Source organism: Talpa occidentalis, unplaced genomic scaffold (assembly GCF_014898055.3).
Source record: "Talpa occidentalis isolate TD23 unplaced genomic scaffold, MPIMG_talOcc4v2.1 talOcc4.16, whole genome shotgun sequence".
Taxonomy (NCBI): domain Eukaryota; kingdom Metazoa; phylum Chordata; class Mammalia; order Eulipotyphla; family Talpidae; genus Talpa; species Talpa occidentalis.
The window spans coordinates 25,533,118-25,554,807 of record NW_023601653.1 but is presented as its reverse complement, the minus strand read 5'-3'; the positions used below and the strand labels follow the sequence as shown (position 1 = coordinate 25,554,807).

At 37.1% G+C, this 21,690-nt stretch overlaps 1 protein-coding gene across 4 annotated transcripts in view; it reads left to right on the top strand.

Annotated features, from left to right (window-relative positions):
• The window catches only part of TMTC2 (transmembrane O-mannosyltransferase targeting cadherins 2), a 382,782-nt gene extending 371,239 nt beyond the window's left edge, over positions 1–11,543 (top strand). For all 4 annotated transcript variants that reach the window (XM_054696178.1, XM_054696179.1, XM_054696180.1 and 1 more), the window contains exon 12: positions 8,868–11,543. In XM_054696178.1, the coding sequence (XP_054552153.1) occupies positions 8,868–9,047 (180 nt within the window). In that variant the 3' untranslated portion in view covers positions 9,048–11,543. The remainder of the gene's footprint in view (positions 1–8,867) is intronic.
• Positions 11,544–21,690: the final 10,147 nt, after the last annotated feature.

Genomic DNA, 21,690 nt, shown 5'->3' with positions numbered 1-21,690 from the left:
ATCCTCTAGCCACAGATTTCTATGGTCATCCTTTCACCCACCTTAAAAGTGAACCTTTGTGTATGACAGATTTTTCTTTTTAGAAACAGTGGTTGTTGGTCTTGGGAAATTATTCTGACCAGGAAAACACCAATTTAAGGGTGTCTTAAGGTAGTGGAAGCTTTGTTTCCTTACCTCTACAATATTAGCATGTAGGAGACAGTCCTTACATACCTTATTCTGTTCAAATGTTAAGAATAGGTGGATCATAGAAGAGAAAATATTAAAACACAATGTGTGAAAAAGTTAGTAATCTCATGAGTACTCGGGAAAAAGAAACTACAATTTTATAACAATTCATGGTTCACAAAAGCATGGAGGCATGGTAGGAAAATTCCCCTCGAATGGAAGCAAATTACAAAGTAAATATTATGTTCCTGATCTGTGGTCAAAAGGCAAAGTTCTAATTTATGGGATGATTCAGCAACCCAAACCTTTTTCATCAATAGGTCAGAGATTAAAAACTCAAACTTCCAGGATTTTTTTAAAGATTTATTTATTTATACAAGAACTGGGGTACAGGTCAGAGGTGTGGGAGGGTGAGAGGATTCACCAGAGACACAGCAGGGAACAGAATAGGCAGACTGATGAAATAGACTGCTGAGGGGAGCAGCAGGCAAGACAGGACAGATCTGCTGCACCATGTGGGTTTCTCCCTGGCTGTCCGGGATCAAACCCACGCTGCAGAGGCTGCAGACAGCTTCAAGTGGGGCACTCAACCCATGGGCTACCAGGTATGCCCAGAATTCAGGAATTTTGATAAACTTTCTATTAGAATTTTTTGTGAGGTTTAAATTTGGAAACCAAAAACTATCCCAAAGACAGACTATACCAAGTTAACTATGCGTGCAGGATAAAGGAACCCTGTTCTGTGGTTAATGCTGATATATTCTGATACAGTCACATTGAAGAACAATTTTTTAGCATTCCTTTGAACCGGCAGTTTTACTCCTAAAAAGGTAACAATATGAATATTGATGGCAGCTCTTTTTAAATCTGTGTGTCCATCCTTAAGAGAATGGGTAGTAATTGGTGTGAAATAATTAAATTGTGTGTGTGTGTGTGTGTGTGTATATTGATGTGGATAAATCTGAAAAGCAAAATCATGAGCAGATATTTCCAGGTTCCAGATGTGTATTTGTTGGACTAGCATGCAAAATGGATGATGACAAATTTATAAAATCAAAGCTTTTGGTATTATATTATCATTTATTATACATGTGAATAATATAATAAAGGAATGGATAAAGGAAATGGTATTTATTGGAATAATAAGTACTAACTTAAGGATAGTGATTTTCTTGGGAGGATGGATTAATTCAGCAATTGGACATTGATGGATATTTGACAGATTTGATTGTCTTTATAAAGTTGTATTTGTTGGAAAGGTACATAATGTTTATTATATTATCAGAAATTGGGCCTCCCCAGTGGTAGAACAGGTTGGGCCCGTGCTGTGAAGCTGTTCACAGCCTCTGCAGCATGGGTTCACTTCCTGGCCGGCCAAGGAGATACACACATGGCGTGGCAGATCTCTCCTGTCTTACCCGCTGCTCCCCTTAGCAGTGTTTTCAGTCATCTGCCTGTTCTGCTCCCAGCTCTTGTATAGAATGAAATAAACCTTTTGAAAAAAAATGCCTCTATATTATCAGAAATTTTCATATCCCCAAAATATTTATAATAAAGAAAAACCCTGTGTCTGACTTTACTTTTATTTCTTCATTCATTTAATCTATCACCCATTGATCTGTTCAAGATATCCATTTATTCTTCTTTTCTGTCAAACTAATTTCATTTAAATAATCCAAGAAAAGATGATTGGATGATTAAGATGATTAAGTCTAGTTGGTAGACAGGGAGTGGGTATAATTAGAAAAAAGATTTAAAATGAAATTGTGGGACCTCCCCGGTGGCGAAGTGGTTGAGCGCGGGTTGCGAAGCTGCCCGCAGCCTCTGCAGCGCTGGTTCAATCCCCGGCTGCTCCCTGGCCACCAGAGGAGGGTCCCACATGGCGCGCAGACCTCTCCTGCCGCCTGCTGCTCCCCTCAGCAGTGTACTCGGTCCTTCTGCCTGCTCTGCTCCCCGCTCTGGCTCTGGTGAATTCTCTCACCCTCCCGCGCTTCTAACTGTACCCGGTGCTTGTATAAATAAATAAATAAATAGATCTTTTAAAAAAATAAATAAATGAAATAAAATGAAATTGTGGATAAAGTTGCCAGGACTTAACAATTAGACCCGTGTATTTGTGTATCTATAGAGGAAGGCAAAGAATTAAGGATAATTTAGTCAGGTTTCTAACTTGGCATGAGATCTTTAAGTATGACATTGAGATAAAGTAGGAAGAATAGGGCCTCCCTGGTGGTGCAGCGGTTGAGCGCTGGGTTGCGAAGCTGCCCGTGGCCTCCGCGGCACTGGTTCGATCCCCAGCTGCTCCCCGGCCACCAGAGGAGGGTCCCACATGGCGCGCAGACCTCTCCTGCCGCCCACTGCTCCCCTCAGCAGTGTACTTGGGTCCTTCTGCCTGCTCTGCTCCCCGCTCTGGCTCTGGTGAATTCTCTCACCCTCCCGCGCTTCTGACTGTACCCAGTGCATGTATAAACAAAACAAACAAATAAATAAATAAATAAAAACATGCCTCTATAAAAAAAAAATTAAAAAAAATTAAAGTAGGAAGAATAACACTGGAAGTGAGGAAAATAAAATATCTAACTTCTCTCAATCCATGTTATACTTTTTTTCCTCAAGCCTAATAGGTAATCTTAAAAACTTTAATTTAGTAATTACTTATTAGGTATCTACCATGCACAGTGCATAAACAAATAAAAAGAGATTCCTTAAACTTGTACATAAGTGCTCTTTTTCACTAATATGTTTCTCAAAAATTTATGTCATTAATTTTAAAGCATCATAGTATAGTTTTACTGGTCCAGTAAATTCAATTGGATAAGCAATTTCAACTGAATACAGTTCAATGGCACTATGCAGCCTTCATTAAGTTATTTGGTGGTTACTTTAAAAAGAGTGAGGAAACATTAAAAACTTCAAATTTTGCAAACTCATGTAAGGTGCAAATTTAGAAGAGAAATTAAGGAGGTTATCTTGAAAATATTCCTAAAATGTGTAATATATTAATTGAATAATAACTGGCTAAGACTAACTTTAAAAATTCTTCCTTAAAAGTTTTTTGTTTCATACCACAGTAAAATATACATATATATGGGCAATTTTAACAACATAGATAATATGAATGGAAATATATTAGATGCTATGAATGGAAATATATTTAATAATTAGAAATATTGGTTTATTAGCTCTTCTTTTTCATAGCTTCTCTTGCCTATTGATTTACCGCCATAAAAGGAATGTGGTCATAGGAACTAATGAGATAAAAGAGCTCAATTACTGTGTGGATTTCCAATTCCTGTTTAATCAGAGCATTTCAAACAAATCTTTTCCTTTTTCTAGTTTTGTCCTCCACCTGTCCTCTGTTTAAAGTTCCACATTTCAGTTCTGTTCCCAATCGAAACATGAATTCCCAGACCTAAGTCCCCTAAGTCTTACTATTCCTCTATAGATACCTCTTTCTAAGTATACGTAATAGACAAAGACCAGGAAAATGACTTTGTCTTCCCATCCTGTGTGTTCAGGATACCCTGTTACCTGAGCAGGGATCCTTGGGATCCTCAAGGTGTTAGACTAGACTCAGACCTCCATAATCTTGCCTTGTTCTACCCGACCCAGTAGACATCTATTACTTTATTTTGCTTATTTTTTCCAGTGTTGGAGAAATAAGACCAAGACCACAGTCAAGTAACAATAAAAAACATAATTCCCTAGAGACTTGGAAAAAGACATCATTTGTTGCCTCAGTATGGCTGCCAGACAGCCCCTTTGATGTAAAGCATCTGTCCTCTTCAAGGAAACAAGAAAGATGTGGTTCCTCTTTCTAGTCTGTGAAGTAGGAGGCGGTGTCATTTGTTGTACTTAGCACAAGTCCCATGTTTCTGAGTTACAAGCTGCTGTCTGCCTTTGTTAGTGTGCTGAAAATTTCATCAGCTGTCTTTAATAAAAGAGGATGTGTGTGAGGGAAGACACAGCAGTTGTGGTCGTGTTTCTGTTCCCTAGCCCATGAATCAGAGCTGGCAGAGAGCAATGACAGCAGTGTGTACTCAGACAGACAGACAGTCACCTGGACTTCTTGCCTTTCAGTTATATAGCCAGATAGTCTTGATGTCTCTGTAGAAAGCCTTGTGTGCTCTAATTTGGTTACGAAAAGGCTTTTTACTCCCTCTCCTGTCTAATATCATTTAGTCATTTTTGCTTCTTTAATAAGTTTCGTTAGAACATTTACCTACTTAGGGCCTCCCCTGGTGGCGCAGCTGTTGAGTGCTGGGCTGCGAAGCTGCCTGCCGCCTCTGCAGTGCAGGTTCCATCCCCGGCCACTGACAAGGGTCCCACATGGCACGGCAGACCTGTCTTGCCGTGCCTGCTGCTGCTCTCAGCAGTGTATTTCATCGGTCTGCCTGTTCTGTACCCCGCTCTGGCTCTGATAAATTCTCTCACCCTCCCATGCTTCTGACTGTACCCAGTGCTTGTATAAATAAATAAATAAATCTTTAAAAAAAAAAAAAGAACATTTATCTACTTAAATAATTACTCAGTCAGGAGAAAAATTCTACTTCATGTTCTGTAGGAACGTTTATCCTCTTTTAAGAAACTTCATCCCAAAGAAGTTGTAAAATTATATAATCTAGGATTTGGAAATGACCTCCAGAACCAGTGCCTCTAACTTTTTAGTGAGCATACCAACAACAGGAAATTATTTTTTTGTAGCAAGACTGGAAGAGACCTGAAGACATTCAATCCAATGAGCATCTATAAGTTACTCTCAGTCATTGCTATGGCGAGGAGACATGTAGATTTAAAAGATAAAGCCCTTGTGTTTGAAGAGAGAAAATAACTAGATAGGAAAATGTCTGTATCTAGTTTTAGTCACGGAAGTTTAACAAACACATGGAATTGTTTATATCAAAATAACTGTTGACATTTTCAAATCTCTTACCTAAGGCACTGATATTATTATGTCACATTTGAACATACCAGTATGTAAATTTCATCAGTTTCTATTCAGTCAAATAAGAAGCTCTAGTGATGTTTTAACATGATATAACATATATTTGTAAGTTTTAAAATAAACTTCCTTAAAATAGGCACATCCAAAGCAAATGTTACATCTAGATATAGAAATCTATAGCTCCTTAAAAATACTGTTTTTAAATATTCACGTTTTTAGTTTAGACTTTTACTCTTTACGAATACCATATGAATATGTGAGGGAACATCCATGTGATGTTATCCCACATTAGCTTTATAATCTCAATTTTTGGTTATTTTTGTATAATATGCTAGTGTGGATAATGCAAAATTAAAGTTATTCCAAAAACACCATAATAACTAGCATTCAAAACTCATTTTCATAGCAGATTTAACTTCTTGTTCGTGTCTTGGAATAATAATAAATTTGTTTTCATTATTTGATGTCTTGGAGGTGACATCAAACTGTTACAAGGATAGAATAAACTCAGGCTGCAATTAGTAATACTAATAAAGCTTATTTATATGGTTTGGTATTCTTCACCACCCATTTCCATATCCATATCTTACAGGTTTAATCTAACAAAGTCTGCAAACTCATTAAGATAAAACCAGTTCACAAATCCTCAACATTTGAATTAGTGGCTGTTCAAGCAACTGTTAAGAAGATTCCGCTTTGTGTTTTTTAAAATGATGGCATAGAGGGGAAAAGGCAGTAATTTTGTCTTCTTGTATGATATCAACAACAATCCTATTATGCAAGTATTGTTAGCATCCATTTATAGACAAAACAGAGATCTCAAGCACTCTCTGCTTGTTCAAGTGTACCATCTCTGGCATGGAGCTAGCATTGGCACCTAGGCAGTATGACACTATAACCTGAGTGTTTTTAGTAATTCTTTTTATTTATTTATTTATATAAGCACTGGGTCCAGTTAGAAGCATGGGAGGGTGAGAGAATTCACCAGAGTGGGGAGCAGAGCAGGCAGAAGGAACGAAGTACACTGCTGAGGGGAGCAGCAGGTGGCAGGAGAGGTCTGCATGCCATGTGGGACCCTCTTCCAGTGGCAGGGGAGCAGCCAAGGATCAAACCGGCGCTGCAGAGGCTGCAGGCAGCTTTGCAACCCAGCACTCAACCGCTGCGCCACCAGGGAGGCCCTGTTTTTAGTAATTCTTGTATTACAGTTATAGTTAGTTACAATTTGATAATAAAGCAATTCAAAAAACAAAGTATATTCCACTGAGCCATCTGGTTTCTTTCAGCGCCATTTCTGGGTGTTTTTTGTTTCTGGTTAGTAGGGAATGGTCTCCAACAGTGGTTCTTCCTCCCTATTTCCTCTCTTCCCACTCAGGATAGCAAGAAGTCTGAACATGGTATCTACTTAGCATTTCTAGTAATTCAGGCTGTGAACACACTTCGTCATCAGTTTAGTAGCTGTTTATTGATAGTTGTGCTAAGCTCTATAAGAAGACATAATTCAAAATTGTGTCCAGACATCAAGAAACTCCAGATAATAATGGGTGGTATGTTAACAAAGGTCTTTTAAGAAAACAGAATAGGCAGTGTTATTTTAGGTTTCCAATGTGGAGCCATTCATTGCACATGTAATTTAAAGCTATGTTTATTTGGATGGGTGTTTAAAATTAGAAATTGACCATCTGTATTTTTCTTGATAAGTATAGAGTCATCGCATCCAGAAGATTTTTGAAGGTCAGGAATAGCTTGTATTTGCAACCTTATTTTTGGAAAAGAAAAAAGGATGTAGAAAAGTTGAAAAATAATGCCTAGGAGTGGAGGACTCAGGGGATTTTGATATGCATCCAGAGACATATTATGTAGCCATTGAAATAAAATTTATAGTCTGTGTAGCAACAAAAAATTCACAAACATTCATCTCCTAGACATCAAGCGAAATGAGACAAGAAAAAGTGGACCTGACATTTGTAGTGTATACTACTACATCAGATACTGTGCTACATTTATTTTCTTGCTTTTTCTTTCTAATAACATGCAAAAAAAAAATTGATGTTATTTCAGTTACTTGTAATTGAAAGAATTGAGGCACAGATGTCTTAGGTCAGTGTTTGAGCAAAAATTCATATCCAATCTTCTAAATACCAAATCTGATCATCTTTTCCTAGTTAGTTTATTCTGAGCTATTCATCCATCTCCCCAGCATTGTTTGGGTTCAGAATTAATTGCTTTTATAGTGAAGAGTGGCATCACATGATCTCAGCTGAAAAATGAAGACATTGTAAAAATACTAAGTCATAAAAATATCAATTATTTTAGGCTGTTTCACAGATTTGCCAGGAGAATTAATAGGTGACACCATCATCTGTAAAATGAAAGAATAATCTTAGCATAAACACTTTTAGTTTTATCTGATATTTGAAATATGCATTTATGTAACTGCCAAAATATTAGCTGCTCTCTGTTAGCTAGAATATTGCTGAGATAATACAAGAACAGGACAGCCTTTATTACTAGATAGTTAGCAAAATATATGTGTATTTTGGGCCTCCCTACTTGCATGAGGTGTGAAGTCTCAGCACTATGAAGCAATCTGCAGCCACTACAGCATGAGTTCGATCCCCAGCCAGGTAGCTAACCCACGTGGCACAACGGACCTCTCCTGTCTCACCAACTGCTCCCCTCAGCAGTGTATTTCAATCTGCCTGTTTTGCTCCCCACTCTGTCTCTGGTGAATCCACTTATCCCTCCCCCATCTCTGGCCTGTACCCCAGCTCTTGTATACATAAATAAATAAAATATATCTTAATATATGTATGTGTATGTGTGTGTGTGTGTGTGTGTGTATTTTTTTGGAAAGGACTTTAATTGATGTTAACTAATGCCTGAGAATTTGGGGATGGAAGCCCTTCTATTAAACTAGTGCTACATAACTAATACTTTTTTAATAAACTTTGCTTTTTACATTATATATTCATGTTGCAGTTATCACACATTGTGGAAAATTCTTTTGAGAAATGACTTAACTGCATAATCGCAATATAAAGGGTATATTTTTCTTAGAAAGGCTATATTTTTCTGTTTATCAATTTTGATATGTTTTTACTTTGTTATATTTATGGTAAATATTCACCATTAGAAGTTTAAGAAATAAATATTTGACTTAGAAATAAGGACTGTGTCATTAAACTATGTGGGTTAGATTTGGAAAGGATTTAGTGGTTGCATTTGAATTCGTTTCAGAGTTTTTACCCTGAAAACATCAGTGAAACTTTACAAGATATTTTGCTTACTACATTTGCATAAATGTCCTGGAATATTGCTAAGGGGAGGAAACAAAGTGGTGCACATAGGTTTGTCAATTTTTCCCACTTATTTTTTATTTCTTGGCACCAAGTCGAAAACATTTCATTTCTTCCCCTCTGAAATTGTATCACTTTCAACTTTTTTCCTCAGAAAATTACAGTCTGACTAGATTACTAGATCTTTGCATGTAACCAGTGCTTTCTCATTAAAAGAAGAAAACTATTCCGCTAGCCTCCTGCTCTTTTTAAAGTACAAAGTGCTCAGCAGCTGTTGGAAAACTTTTTTTTTTTCCTTGCTAGTTATCTTTGTCTACTTGTATGAATGGCTAAATTGCTTCCATAAAATGCCTACAGACATAAGGGAATCATTTGCATAAGTGGATGAAGATTTTTGTCTTCCATGAAGAAAAACTTGAAATGGCCTCTTAATTGTTCTCCTTCCTCTCTGGTTTCAGTATCCGGCTGCTCTAATGAACCTGGGAGCCATTCTGCACCTCAATGGCCGTCTCCAGAAGGCAGAGGCCAACTACTTGAGGGCTTTGCAGCTTAAGCCAGATGACGTCATCACGCAATCTAATCTCCGCAAACTGTGGAACATCATGGAAAAACAAGGCTTAAAGACTTCCAAGACCTGACACAGGAGGGCAGTGCCCTCATCTTCTCCATGTTTTAAAGCTGACTTCATGAACAAACAGAACTTCCCAGCACTGATATGACAAGAGCTAGTTGAACTTCAAGACCCAGGCAGAGGTCACTGAGGTCACAGGCCACTTCTGGGAGTATCAAAGTTGCTGTTGGCACAGCCATTAACACCAAAAAGGGGAACATTGGAAAACTCCTGAAAGGATGTAATTGTTACCCATAGAAATGTAAACCAGAGCACTTAAAACAGGATCTTTTGGCATTCTTAAAGGGGCAGTTGCGGGGGAGGGGAGTCTGAGTTACAAATTTTGTTCATTTTTGAAAGCTAAATTAGAACTGCATTGTTCCTTAAACACTGTGAGAGGAAGTCACAGTGTCCGTTCAGCCAGGGTAGCTATTAAGGTCAGGTGTTAATTGGACATGAGTAGTGTTGTGTGGATCCTAGCCAGATGGCCGGTTGTCCTGATGCTGCTGTCTTCCCTCTTTGGGACAGCCTGCTTATCAATTTCTGAAGCTTGGAAAAACTTTTTTTTTTTTTTTAATGCTGTGTCAGGATCTGTCTGAATCTATAGTTGTTTCCTGACTGCACATAAATGTTTTATGATTTGTACGCCACAGTCTTCACTCGTGAACATTTACTTTTCACATTTGAAAAGGATATGGAGAACAGAGCAAACCACACTTCACACTTGTAAGAAAGGTTGAGGAAGTCTTATACATGTCAAGAGGGCATTTTTTTTTTATTTCATTGTCACCAAATTTTTCCCAAACTGCATAGAAAAATTCATTGTATGTATTCTTAGGCTTTTGAGATTGCTGTCAAAAATGACTGTTCCTGGCTAATGCCATGCAGTTATTTTGAGGATTAAATCAAAAGGAAGCATGAGAGTGTTCCAGTTCCAATGCCTAAACAGCAACTGTTAGATAAAAGGGAAGGTGCTTTGTGTTTTCCAGATTTTACTAGTTAAAATACCAAGTCTGCGTAACGGAGTATATAATGATGGTTGCCAGTAGTTTCACATTTTGGAAAGAGTTGGTATGAAATGCTAATCACTTTCTATTAGGTACCTAAACAGCAATATTGATACATTTTTAAGGAATTATTTTTATCATATTTTGCTCTTCCCAAAGGATATTAAACATGACTTAATTTAAACTGCAGTAGTGTATAGCATTAGGCTGCGTGTGTCAAAGTCCTCTGCCAATAGCTTCCCACAGTTCAAAACTATTTTTCACTAGCAAATTTTTGGCATTTATTTCATTACCTATTAGTAACCACTTCAGTGATCATTTTACAAGTAAAAGACTATAAATGCAGTAGGGAAAAAAACATTTATTGAATGTTTTTAACTTATAGTGGAACTTTGCTACTAAAAACTAACCTTGTAAAACAACAGCCCACTATCAACTTCTTCAGAGAGAAAGCAACTATACCATGCCCTGCATATTTATTTATTTATTACCCTACCATAACAAAATCACAAAGCAAAACTTGAGTCATTAAACCAGTTCTTTGCAATTGAAAATTAGTTTTTTCTCCATTCCTTTGATAATCTGTGTATATATGTGATTAGTGTCCCCATTAAAGGGAAATGGTTGTACATCACACCATATTTTCTCCGCATTTTATACATTTTGCTGCATATCTGAATACAGTGTCATAAAGAATTTAAAGTAGTGTTTCTATGACATTAGTGTTTTGTGAGGACAAATGTAGTAAGAGATTGTTGATGGTATTAATAAGAAGGTTCTCCTAATATGTATATTATTTGGTAAACATTTCATTGAAGGGCCAAAAGTTAAATTACAACAAATCACTGTTTTCAGAATGCTATTTGATATTTAACACAAACCTATGTCAAACCAAAAGCATGGGTTAAAGTATATTTCTCATCTTCTAGTACATTGGCAATTGCAAAAAAAAAAAAAAAAGGGATTTAATATAAGGTTAAAGAGATGAATTCAGTGTCTGACATTTCTATTTATTTAAATAGTTATTGACCTATGATGACCTCCTAGTCTTAACATTTAATGTCTTTTCATTGTTAATTGTTCTTCCTTTCAAATACTTGGTTCTTAATAGATTCACTGATTGCACACTAGAGGCACTTCATGTTGAGCTAGTTCCCAAGTAGCGTTAATAATTGGGCCTGTGTCATAAAATGCATGGATCTCCAATAATTAAATGTCCCTGACACCTTTCACTACAAGGCTGGGCTTAGTAGCTGACCAACTCGGTGGGAGGGTTGGGGGGGTCTTTAGAACATGGTCAAAAATGTCTCCGCTCAGGGATTTATGGTGGATTATTGCAGACAGTGCTAAAAATATAGAGCACAAGACAAGTTTACTAAATTAAAATTTTATTTTTTGAGAAACTGTTATTTGTATAAATTATCAAGATTTGTAGGCTTTCCTTTTGTAGAAATAATTGTTTTATGTGCCAGAGAATTTCAACTTTGTTTTCAACAATAAAGCATTGATAACAAATATGTTGTACAAGCCTTTCTTATATCGTCTGCAATATTTATACTTTGTTGACTACTTTTATTAAAACTAGGGAAAAGTTTGTTTTTTTTTTTAAATAGGTATTGAAATTCAAATGGAGACACATGACTAAGTATAATCAATAAGTAATCATTAATTGTTGTTATTAGTGGTAGTAATAAAGGATTCCTAGGAGACTTTCCATTTTCAGAGAAGGTTACTTCGTTTTTGTTTGGTTTTGTTTTATTGCTACATTATGGAAAAGTATGAGGAAGTATTCCACACAAGGTCAATTTCCTGCTTCATAGGTTGTTTGGTAAAAATGGCCATATTTAGAAGACCATGATTCTCTAGCTCGGGTCACAGGACAACCCTACTCTGCTGACAAGTGTGGGCACAGCACCCTCAGGAGTCAGCTATAAGGAAAACTTTAGTCCCAGACAAGGTGCCTACTGACAGAAGGAGAATTCAATCGTCTTGTTAAAATTGTTGTTATAGGGCCTCCCTTGGTGGTGCAGCGGTTGAGCGCTGGGCGGCAAAGCTTTCTGCAGCCTCTGCAGTGCCGGTTTGATCCCCGGCCACTGGCGAGGGCCCCACATGGCACACAGACCTCTCCTGCCGCCCGCTGCTCCCCTCAGCAGTGTACTTCGGTCCTTCTACCTGTTCTGTTCCCTGCTCTGGCTCTGGTGAATTGTCTCACCCTCCCGCGCTTCTGACTGTACCCAGTGCTTGTATAAATAAATAAATCTTTTTTAAAAAATTGTTATATAATAACAGGGTGATATATTGCTTAATTCTTATATTATAGGATAAAATTTAGCTGTAAGAATTTTATCCTATGCCAAGCATCCTGTGACTATGTGAGGCTACATTCCAGCTTTATAGTTAAGGAACCCAGTATTCAGGAGCATGAAATAACTTGTTCAAGGTCACAAAGCTTGCAAGCAGCAGACCTGATGCCATGTCTTCTAGTACTTGCATGTCCTGGATCATGTGAGCCTTCAGGCACTGAAGTTGAGTCTAGAGATAAGTTTTCCATCCCCTGGCAGTACTCTAGCTGTTCCATTGTCCACAAATCACATCTTCTACCTTTCTCGTTGCAGATGATCATGAAGATTAAAGGAGTTTGCTATGGTCTGAATGTGCTCCCCACTGCATATTGAAAACCTAATTAATAGTATTAGGTGGTGGGACCTTGGCAAACTGACTAGGTCATGAGATGGGACCCTCTTGACTGGGATTAATGCCCTGATAGAAGAGCTCCAGAGAGCTCTCTCAGCCCTTCCACCTTGTGAGGATACAAGAAGTCAACAAGTTAGAAGAAGGCCCTCTCCTGACTCTGCTGGCACCTTGTCTCAGACTTCTAGCCTCCTGAACTGTGAGAAATTTCTGTTGTTTTTAATCTCCCCTTTGTGGTATTTTGTTATAGCAGACTAAACAGACTAAGAGGTAATTCATGAAACAACATTTAAAAAATTTTGATTGTGAGAACAAAAACAGACTCCAATGAGCTTGTAACTAAATTGATTTACTTTCTGCCCAAGGAACATAAAACCCACACTTTAAGTGATTTAACTGAAATCCCAAAACTAGTTAGTGGCAGTTACATAATAAGCAATAGAAATGTCATTTATTAAGAGGTCTTGCTGTATGAAGCAGTTACATAATTGAGTCTATTTTTAACATGGTATAGTTTTAACTTGGATTGATGTGCTATAATCTGAAACCGGTGAAAGTAGGATTCGTGCGTCCCCATTTTGCATTGTTTCTCCAGACTGGCACATTTTGTTGAGGACACCATAAAATAGACAATGAATGAAAGTTACATCTATTATTTGCTGATGGTCAACTTGATATTTCCCAAGATCACTTTCTGAAAAGCGAAGATTCAGTGACACCATTCATTTGATATTTTCATCTTGATAATTTCACATATTATACATTTCTAATAACATATGCAACTAGATCTTTGGTATTCTTTCTATTTCAAGGGAAGAAACTGGTTTCGGTGGATACTTTAAGAATTATGATAATTCCAATTTGTTTGTACCTTTGGAATATATTTTTTCACTTTATCATTTTCAATAGCATAGAATTTGCTTCCTACTATTTTAAACTCAGCTTAGTTTAATGAAGGGGTATTGCTAAAATTTTTGGCTTATCCATTGGAATTGTCATAAACTGTAAGAAAAGAGCAAGGTGAAATGGCAGTATAGTTGTGCTAGGTGTGTTATGCTTAGTTTTGCAGTAGAGAAAGATATATGTGTAGCACAGAACTTTCTTTTTATTTATATATAATATATATTTAATATTTTGTGTGTGTGTGTGTGTAGAAGAACTGGGGTCTTGGCCAGAGGTAGAGGAGGTGAGAGGATTCACCTGAGACAGAGTGGGGAGCAGAACAGGCAGATTTACTGAAATACAATGCTGCGGGAAGCAGTGGGCCAGACAAGAGAGGTCTGCCGGGCCATGTGGGTTAGCTCCTTGGCTGGGGATCAACTCAGGCTGTAGTGGTGACACTGCTGAGACATAACCTCTAGGCTTCCAGAGAGGCCCCAAAACATTCTTACTGTGTCATTTTGGATGATCTTCCTGCAGATGCAATCAGAGAAGCCTTTGAGTTGACTTTTATTCCATCTGCTTCTTCACCACTTAGTGGCCTTTTGTTTTTGTTGTTATTCCATAGATTTGAGATTTTGAGATATGTTCCCCCTGCCCCCACCAATACTGCTGGAATTTGAAGTTGCTTATCTTGAAATTTCTCTGACAGTTTTCTTTTAGGCTTTTCCAAACAGTTCCCCCAAATTCATACAGCTGCTTTCTGATGTCATTGTGCTGTTTGTCAGCTTTACTTCTCTTTAGTGGGTAAAGGGGATTTAATTTAGTAAGAATATAGTTGGTGCAAAAGAGAAAGTTTCAAGTATAAAAGACAACTTGATGTCAGGTCACTAAAAATATCTACTGGAATCTGAGAAGTTAATGTAATACCTAAAATGATGCTCAGGGTAAGTTTCTAGAGGTTTCCCAAAAGGAGAAAGGGCAGAAAATGAAAAGATAGACACTTGGAGAATTGACTGTTAATTGCCATTAGTAATCATTAAATTTCTGTTGTAGAGAGTGGGACTTGATTAGACCATAAGACTGTGTCCTTTTTGGATGTACAATAATCTGCCAAGATTGGAACACTGTAGTTTTTGGCTGGAGGTGAGGGGTATAATAAATAATAGTGGATAATACAATCACAGGAGAGGCTGGAAAAATGTTCAACCAATTTGAAGTCTAGAGTGGAATTGGCTATCTATTCTGACCTGAAATATATTTAATATTTTCCCAACCTCCTTTGGATTTGACAAGCATATCACCCATTCAAGACAAAGTTGTCAGCTATTCTCCAGTCAGAGAGAGAAAAGAGTTCTGTTATTTCAAGCAATAGCTAAAGTGTTACAGAAAAATTTTTTTCCAATAATTTTCTAGTATGTCTCTTTCCTTTATATCCCAGAAGACTCAAAATGAAACAACTCCTCTGAGAACTTTCTCTTGGTGTATCACTGAACAGCTAGAGACTACAATGAAGATTTAAAAAAAAAATGTATTAAGACAGAAATCAAACAATTTCATTTGTTTCCAAAAATACTAAAAATAGCATAAAATAATTAAAAGTGCCTTTTTTCCATTGGATTCCAATTTCACATTCTGTAAAAAGCCATTTATTATCAGAAAATCAGAATTGGTGAACAAGGAGAGGGGAAGAGTATATGTTGCAATGGGGAGTGGAAATAAATTAATTCTTTTGATTTCTAAGTGGGCCCTTTTTCTGATCTCATGTAGCTAGTGATGGCTATATCGACTATAGTAACAATTAACCTTCTAATTCTGCAGATATCAAGTTATTAAATTACCTAGCTCCAACTAATAATCTCAGTAAGTCTTAATATTTTGATCCTTTTGTGCAATTTAAATATGTTGTTATGCTAAATGTCTGGATATTTTTGTTTCCTTTGCAATAGACTACTATCCTGTAAATGTGCCTTTGTACTTTATACTGATTACAATATGGGAAACGTCACTGGAATTATGATTCAAAGTACATTTTTTAAAAATTCTGCCCTCATACCAAATATTTTGATGTTACAGCATAATCTATTAAAATTTACTTGAATAACTTTGCATTATGTGATACAGAAGAGTATATTAATGTTATGTTTTCTTTATCCCATTGGATCTAACTCCCATTTGCCATGTTTACAAGTTGTGGGTATACCAGCAAAGCCTATCTCTTTTTTCAAAGTAAAATATAAAATCAACTCTTTCTATAAAGGAACTTTATTGCTTATTTTGTTGCCACTTCTGTTTAAAGAGATAATTATTGTATGGGCTTGTATTCCAAAACATTGCTCAGTGAGTAATGCTAAAGATGAGTAAGCATCTCCTGCTGTTTCTTAATAACTGCCACAGAATAATGCTTGTAGAAATCTTTAGAACCATCAGAGAGCAAGAGGGAATATTGGACTTGACCTCTGCTCTTTACAATTGACAAATCTATCATTTGAGGCACTTATATGATATAGCTAAACTCACATGTACCTAGTATATTCAGTGTACCAGAGAAAATGTTGAAGTATGAGCTCTAGGTATATTTCGTACAACCCAGTATCAACCATAGTACAGTTTGTGAAAGCATCTTTTGGTTGGAGTTGAGAGCAGATCCAAAGTTTGTCGGGAAAGATTTGATTATGAGTGCTTTGTGAATTGCGTGCGTGGAAAGTCCTATCCATTAAATTCCGTTTTGGTACCTGGTGTAAGACATAAAATCTTCATTTTAGGAATAATTTATAATTCATACCTTAGATTTCACATGGAAGCATTGGGATAGATTAAACCATTTCCTAATATCCATTCCTATCATTGAGGACTCTGGCTGGTTACTTCCTTTCTGGCCATGGTTCAGCAGTAATCCAAAGATCATTTGCTAATTACAGTGAGTACAGTTTGTAAGATTCCAGAAGACATAACCTAGTTAATTGTGGTCCTTCCTGAAAAAGTTGGCTAGCTTTTTTTCCCTTTATTTTACCCAAATCTGTCCTGTATTAAATTAAAGGTTTTGGGAGAATACTAGCTAGAGAAAAGCTCTTTGTAGACCAAAGAATAATTGTAAACTATGAATAGCATGTCAACAACAATTCTTTATGATTTTTGCCTAATTTATTTGATTCTCTTTCACCAACCTTGTTCACTTCTCTGTTATACACATGCACACACCCACACCCCTGACACACGTGCATGCACTCACACAATCCCATAGCACACTCACTATACGTCTGGGAAGTCCACAACTAAACTTAACTGTCTGTACATTTGATCTTCCAGAAGAGGAAGTCATTATGAGGAATGAGACAATTTGAAATGTTTTGATTAACAGAGGAAATAAAGTGAGATCAAAGCTTTTGTCCTTGGGTGAGTGATTTAAATCCAGACAAGCAAGAGTCAGAAGGAGATGAGGGCAGACATTTCTTAAGATATTGTTATAAACACCCTGGCACAGCTCTTTTCACACTCTCCTATGCCTGTCACAATCAAGCTGCTTCTGTGATTCATCAAATCACTCCTCTATATAGAGCACTTTTCTGTCCTTATTCAGAAAAAGAAACACCACTCAGAAGATAGGATGATTTGTAGGTCTCCATTTTTAGGATAAGAGAAATTACCAAATTGACCTTTAAATATCTTAATTTTAAACGTATTTTTTCTTGGAGACATTAGTCAAATGATCAAACAATACCGCTTCTCAAATACAGGAAACAACATACTCAGCACTCATAAAATTGAGGTGACAACTGGAACACCCCGATTGCATTACCTTCCTTGACTTAGGTTCCTAGGCGACATTGTATCTCGTCATGGCAACTCTGTTCAATGTGCTACTTGAAATTTCAGGGCAGAGGGGCCCTCCTCACAGATATAAATCTGAATGGACAGAATTTTAATTATTTCATCCTTTCATTCTCAAGGAAATCTTGTTCCTGTTACCTTTTTTTTAATGTGGAATACTTTATAGTTTTCAAAAGCTTCATTTGTTTTTTTTTAAACATTTAGCTTTCAAAAAACAACTTGGCCAAGTAGAGAAGAAAACACAATTATTTTCAAATCCAATCTCCAGTTGAGAATTCAGAAACTCAGGATGAGCATTTGACTTGCCCGAGATCAGTCAGAACAAATGTCTCCTCTCCCCTGCTCTGTGACTTTAGTGTAGACCCTGGGCGGGCAGTGTTGGGCACAGGCACAGTTGGCAGAGTCCTGCCTTCCTTCCTACACCTGAGTCTCTGAGGATCAGATATGATTGTGAGTGTTTCTGTGTGCAAAACTTCCACACAACACTGGAGACTGATTCCGACTATACCTCTAGTGATGAGAGAGTTGCGGAAGATGAAGATCCCTCAGCTGGAAGACTGCATGAACTCACACAAACTTAGCATTTATCCAAAGACTTTTACCCAACTGTCTTATTTGCTCTTGAGGGCTTGATACTAATTGTTTCTATTTAAAATTTACCTGTTGAAATTTTCTCTTGCAATCCAGGTATCAGCTCAGCCAGCTCATCCCACTTTCTATGGGATCTTTGGGTGTTCCCCTGCTTGGTGAATACCCACCTCTCACATCCTGAGACTCTGAGCCCCTCCTTCTGCTGTTCTCTCTTACTTTGAATTCCCTTTGTTCTGCCATTCACCAGAAGACACACTTTTCTCTGATTTTCCCAAAACCACTCACACAGGCCTCTGTGTGTGGCCAGCTTTAAAGGTTTGGAGTGGCAGAGTGGTTTTAATCGAATAACTCCAAACTGAATATTAAAAACCCTTGTTTTAAAATTCCTCTAACCACCCTGACAAGTGGAATTTCTCATTGGTTGGCTATCTCCACAGGCTTCACCCCCTCTAGGCAATGTATTTCCCATGCTCACCTTTTCTCTAAACTCCTCCAGTCTTGTTTTACTGTTTTAAACAGATTATGAAGGTGTTTTCCTAAAACAGAGCTTTAAAAAGGGCAGCCTACAGACTGAATTCAGCTTCCACACATATATTTAAAATTTAAAAAAAAAATCCTTGTTTTCAGCTTATCTTGAAATACAAAATACCTGGCCTCTGGTGCCACATCTCTGCAGGAAGCTGCTGTTCCACGCAGACAGGATTTCCCTCTGCTCTATGTCACTGCCCTTACCACTCTTGCTTCTCTGGGACTCTAGATGCATTTGACTGTAAAACTCCTGTTCTAATCAAAGGTAGTTCCTCCTTAATAGGCGACTCTGAGATTTGCTGTTAATATATATATATATATATATATGTATTATACATGGTATTAAAAAGATGCACTACATGGTATTAAAAAGATGCATTGGAAATGTTCAACAATGATTATTACCTAGCATTTTAGAAACATTTAAAAATTTCTTGAAGTCTAAAAACTTTTTTTTAACCGAGTTGTTTCCAGCTTTTTTTGATATTATGAATAGTGATGTTACAAACACTTGCTTACAAGTTTTTGTGATAACACATGCTTTCAATTCTTTTGGGCGGGTACCTAGGAGTGGAATTGCTGGGCTATGGGGGAATTCTATATTTAGTTTTCTGATCAACTGCCAAACTATTTTCCATAGTGGCCACACTGTTTTACATTCCCAGCAGTTATGTGTAAGACTTAATTCCAATTTCTTCCTGTTCCCAGCAACACTTGGTATTTTCTGGGCTGCTTTTTTTTAATCCATCCTAGTACATATATTATGGTATTTATTTGTACTTCTCTGATGGTTAACATCATGTCATTTTTTTTAATTTTAATTAAAATAAAAGTGTAAATGAATTGGTGGAATAAGGCAATACTAAAATAATTCACTCTTTTTTTCTCAAGTTGCTTTAATGTTATTCACTAATTCAGATAATGCTTGTCTTATAAAACTTAACTCTTGGGCCTCCCCGGTGGCGCAGCGGTTGAGCGCTGGGTTGCAAAGCTACCGGCGACCTCTGCGGCGCCGGTTCGATCCCCGGCTGCTCCCCGGCCACAGGAGGAGGGTCCCACATGGCGCGCAGACCTCTCCTGCCGCCCGCTGCTCCCCTCAGCAGTGTACTTCGGTCCTTCTGCCTGCTCTGCTCCCCGCTCTGGCTCTGGTGAATTCTCTCACCCTCCCGCGCTTCTGACTGTACCCAGTGCATGTATAAACAAAACGAACGAACAAACAAACAAATAAATAAATAAAAACATGCCTCTATAAAAAAAAAAAAAAAAAAAAAAAAAAAAACTTAACTCTTTGTTGGTATTTGACTAATGGAGTTCTGTAATTCATCATGTCAGAAAAAAAAAGACCCCCTCTTTATGCACTATATTGGCTAAGAGCAGAGTTATTTTTCATAGTCCTTATCTTGCAACTCAATCCCATTCAGCTACATTTATACAAATAGTTTTAAATGCCTCTTACTGCAGAATTTAATTTTGATTAATGACGATCTAGTCTCAAACCTACAAGAGTAAGCTACTGAGGGAACCAAAAAATTAGAAAGATATTTAAGAACTGCCATATTCTACTTCACCTTTTAATGTTAACTGCAGGTAATAAGTGAACAACTGCAAAATAGTCCATTTGTGAGAACTTTGCTGTTGAATTTGGTAAATTCAGCAGGATCTTTTTTCAATGAATAATAAATGGTGATCTTTAAATTCATCGATGTCTGATATATGTAATTAGTAATATGGCTAAAGTTAGTTTACTTAATCACTGCCTGTGCAGAAGTCTATGACCAACTATATTAAAAGTTTCATCAGTTTAGGAATTTCTTATCTACAGGATCTCTTTGCCCTTTCTCTCCCCATAATTGTCTTCAATAGAGTGAACTTGATTAATGAGCTGTTTCATTTTTCAGGATAAAGCTAACATTTTCCTTTTCCCAGCAATGTTAGCAAATTACTTGATTAATATCAAAAAGCTCTCATTCACACATAACCTTTGAATAAACAAGTTGTGATACTGTTGGCAACATGCTAAGAGGTATTCCTGTAAGTAGGCCATAAAGGAAATTGCCTTTGTAATTAAATGTATAAAGAGGGTGTCTGTTATTTGCTTGCTGCAAATCTTTTTTTTTTCTCTTATAACTGAAAAATATAGAATAAGATTGGACCAAGCAGAAAGCAGAATGTCTTTTTCTATTCTGGGTTTCTATTTGCATTTCCCTCACCACAGGCAACCCAGGAAGAAAACTGTGAAACACTTATGAAACTTGAGTAGAGTTTCTGATTCATAATTTTAGGACTCTCTATAGCTTTCTCTTAGGGTGTGGTAACAAGAGGTAATCAATCTCATGATGATTAAAAATGATACCACTTCAAAAGACTTTTGTAGGAAAGAGAAAGGAACTAAAATAGTATGCCCTGATCATACACTAAATACTTGATACATGACAGATAGTTCATTTAGAGAATTAAGCCCACCTTTTACTATAGTATTGTTGGTTGCCTAGTCAGTATGCATTTCTCCCTTAAAGACAACTCTGAAAGCACCAATTTTGTCATAGTCTTTTGCCCTGCTCCGGTTGATGGGTTATCATTTATCCAAGACAGAGGTTGGCAAACTATGACCTTGTGCCTAAATCAGGCCTGCCATCTGTTTTTAAACAGTCTGGGAGCTCAAATTGGTTTGTACATTTTTGAAACGTTGGAAAAAACTCAAAAGATGAATAAAATTTCATAATATGTGACTTATATCAAATTTCAATGTCCATAAATAAAGTGTTGTTGGAATACAGCAACACTCAATCATGTATGTATTGTCTAAGTCTGCTTTCATGCTAGAATGGCAGGACTGAGTGATTACAACAGAGACCATATAGCCTACAAAGACTAAAATATTTACTATCTGGCTTGTACAGAAAAAGTTTGCCGACCCCTGGTTTAAGCCAATCCTGATACTCCTGTCTCTTGCTTTTCCAGGCTGCAGTCCAGCTGGCAGTGCCCATATGACAATGAAACTCAAGTGGAGGTCTGCTGTGGGGAATGCTGGAAGGCTTTGCTTTCTTCATAAAAGGTTGGCATCTTAAATCCCCTTCAGGTCTTAAATATGAAAGTGAAATTTGGATGTGAGAACAGCCATCTTGCAATCATGGGGTGATGAAT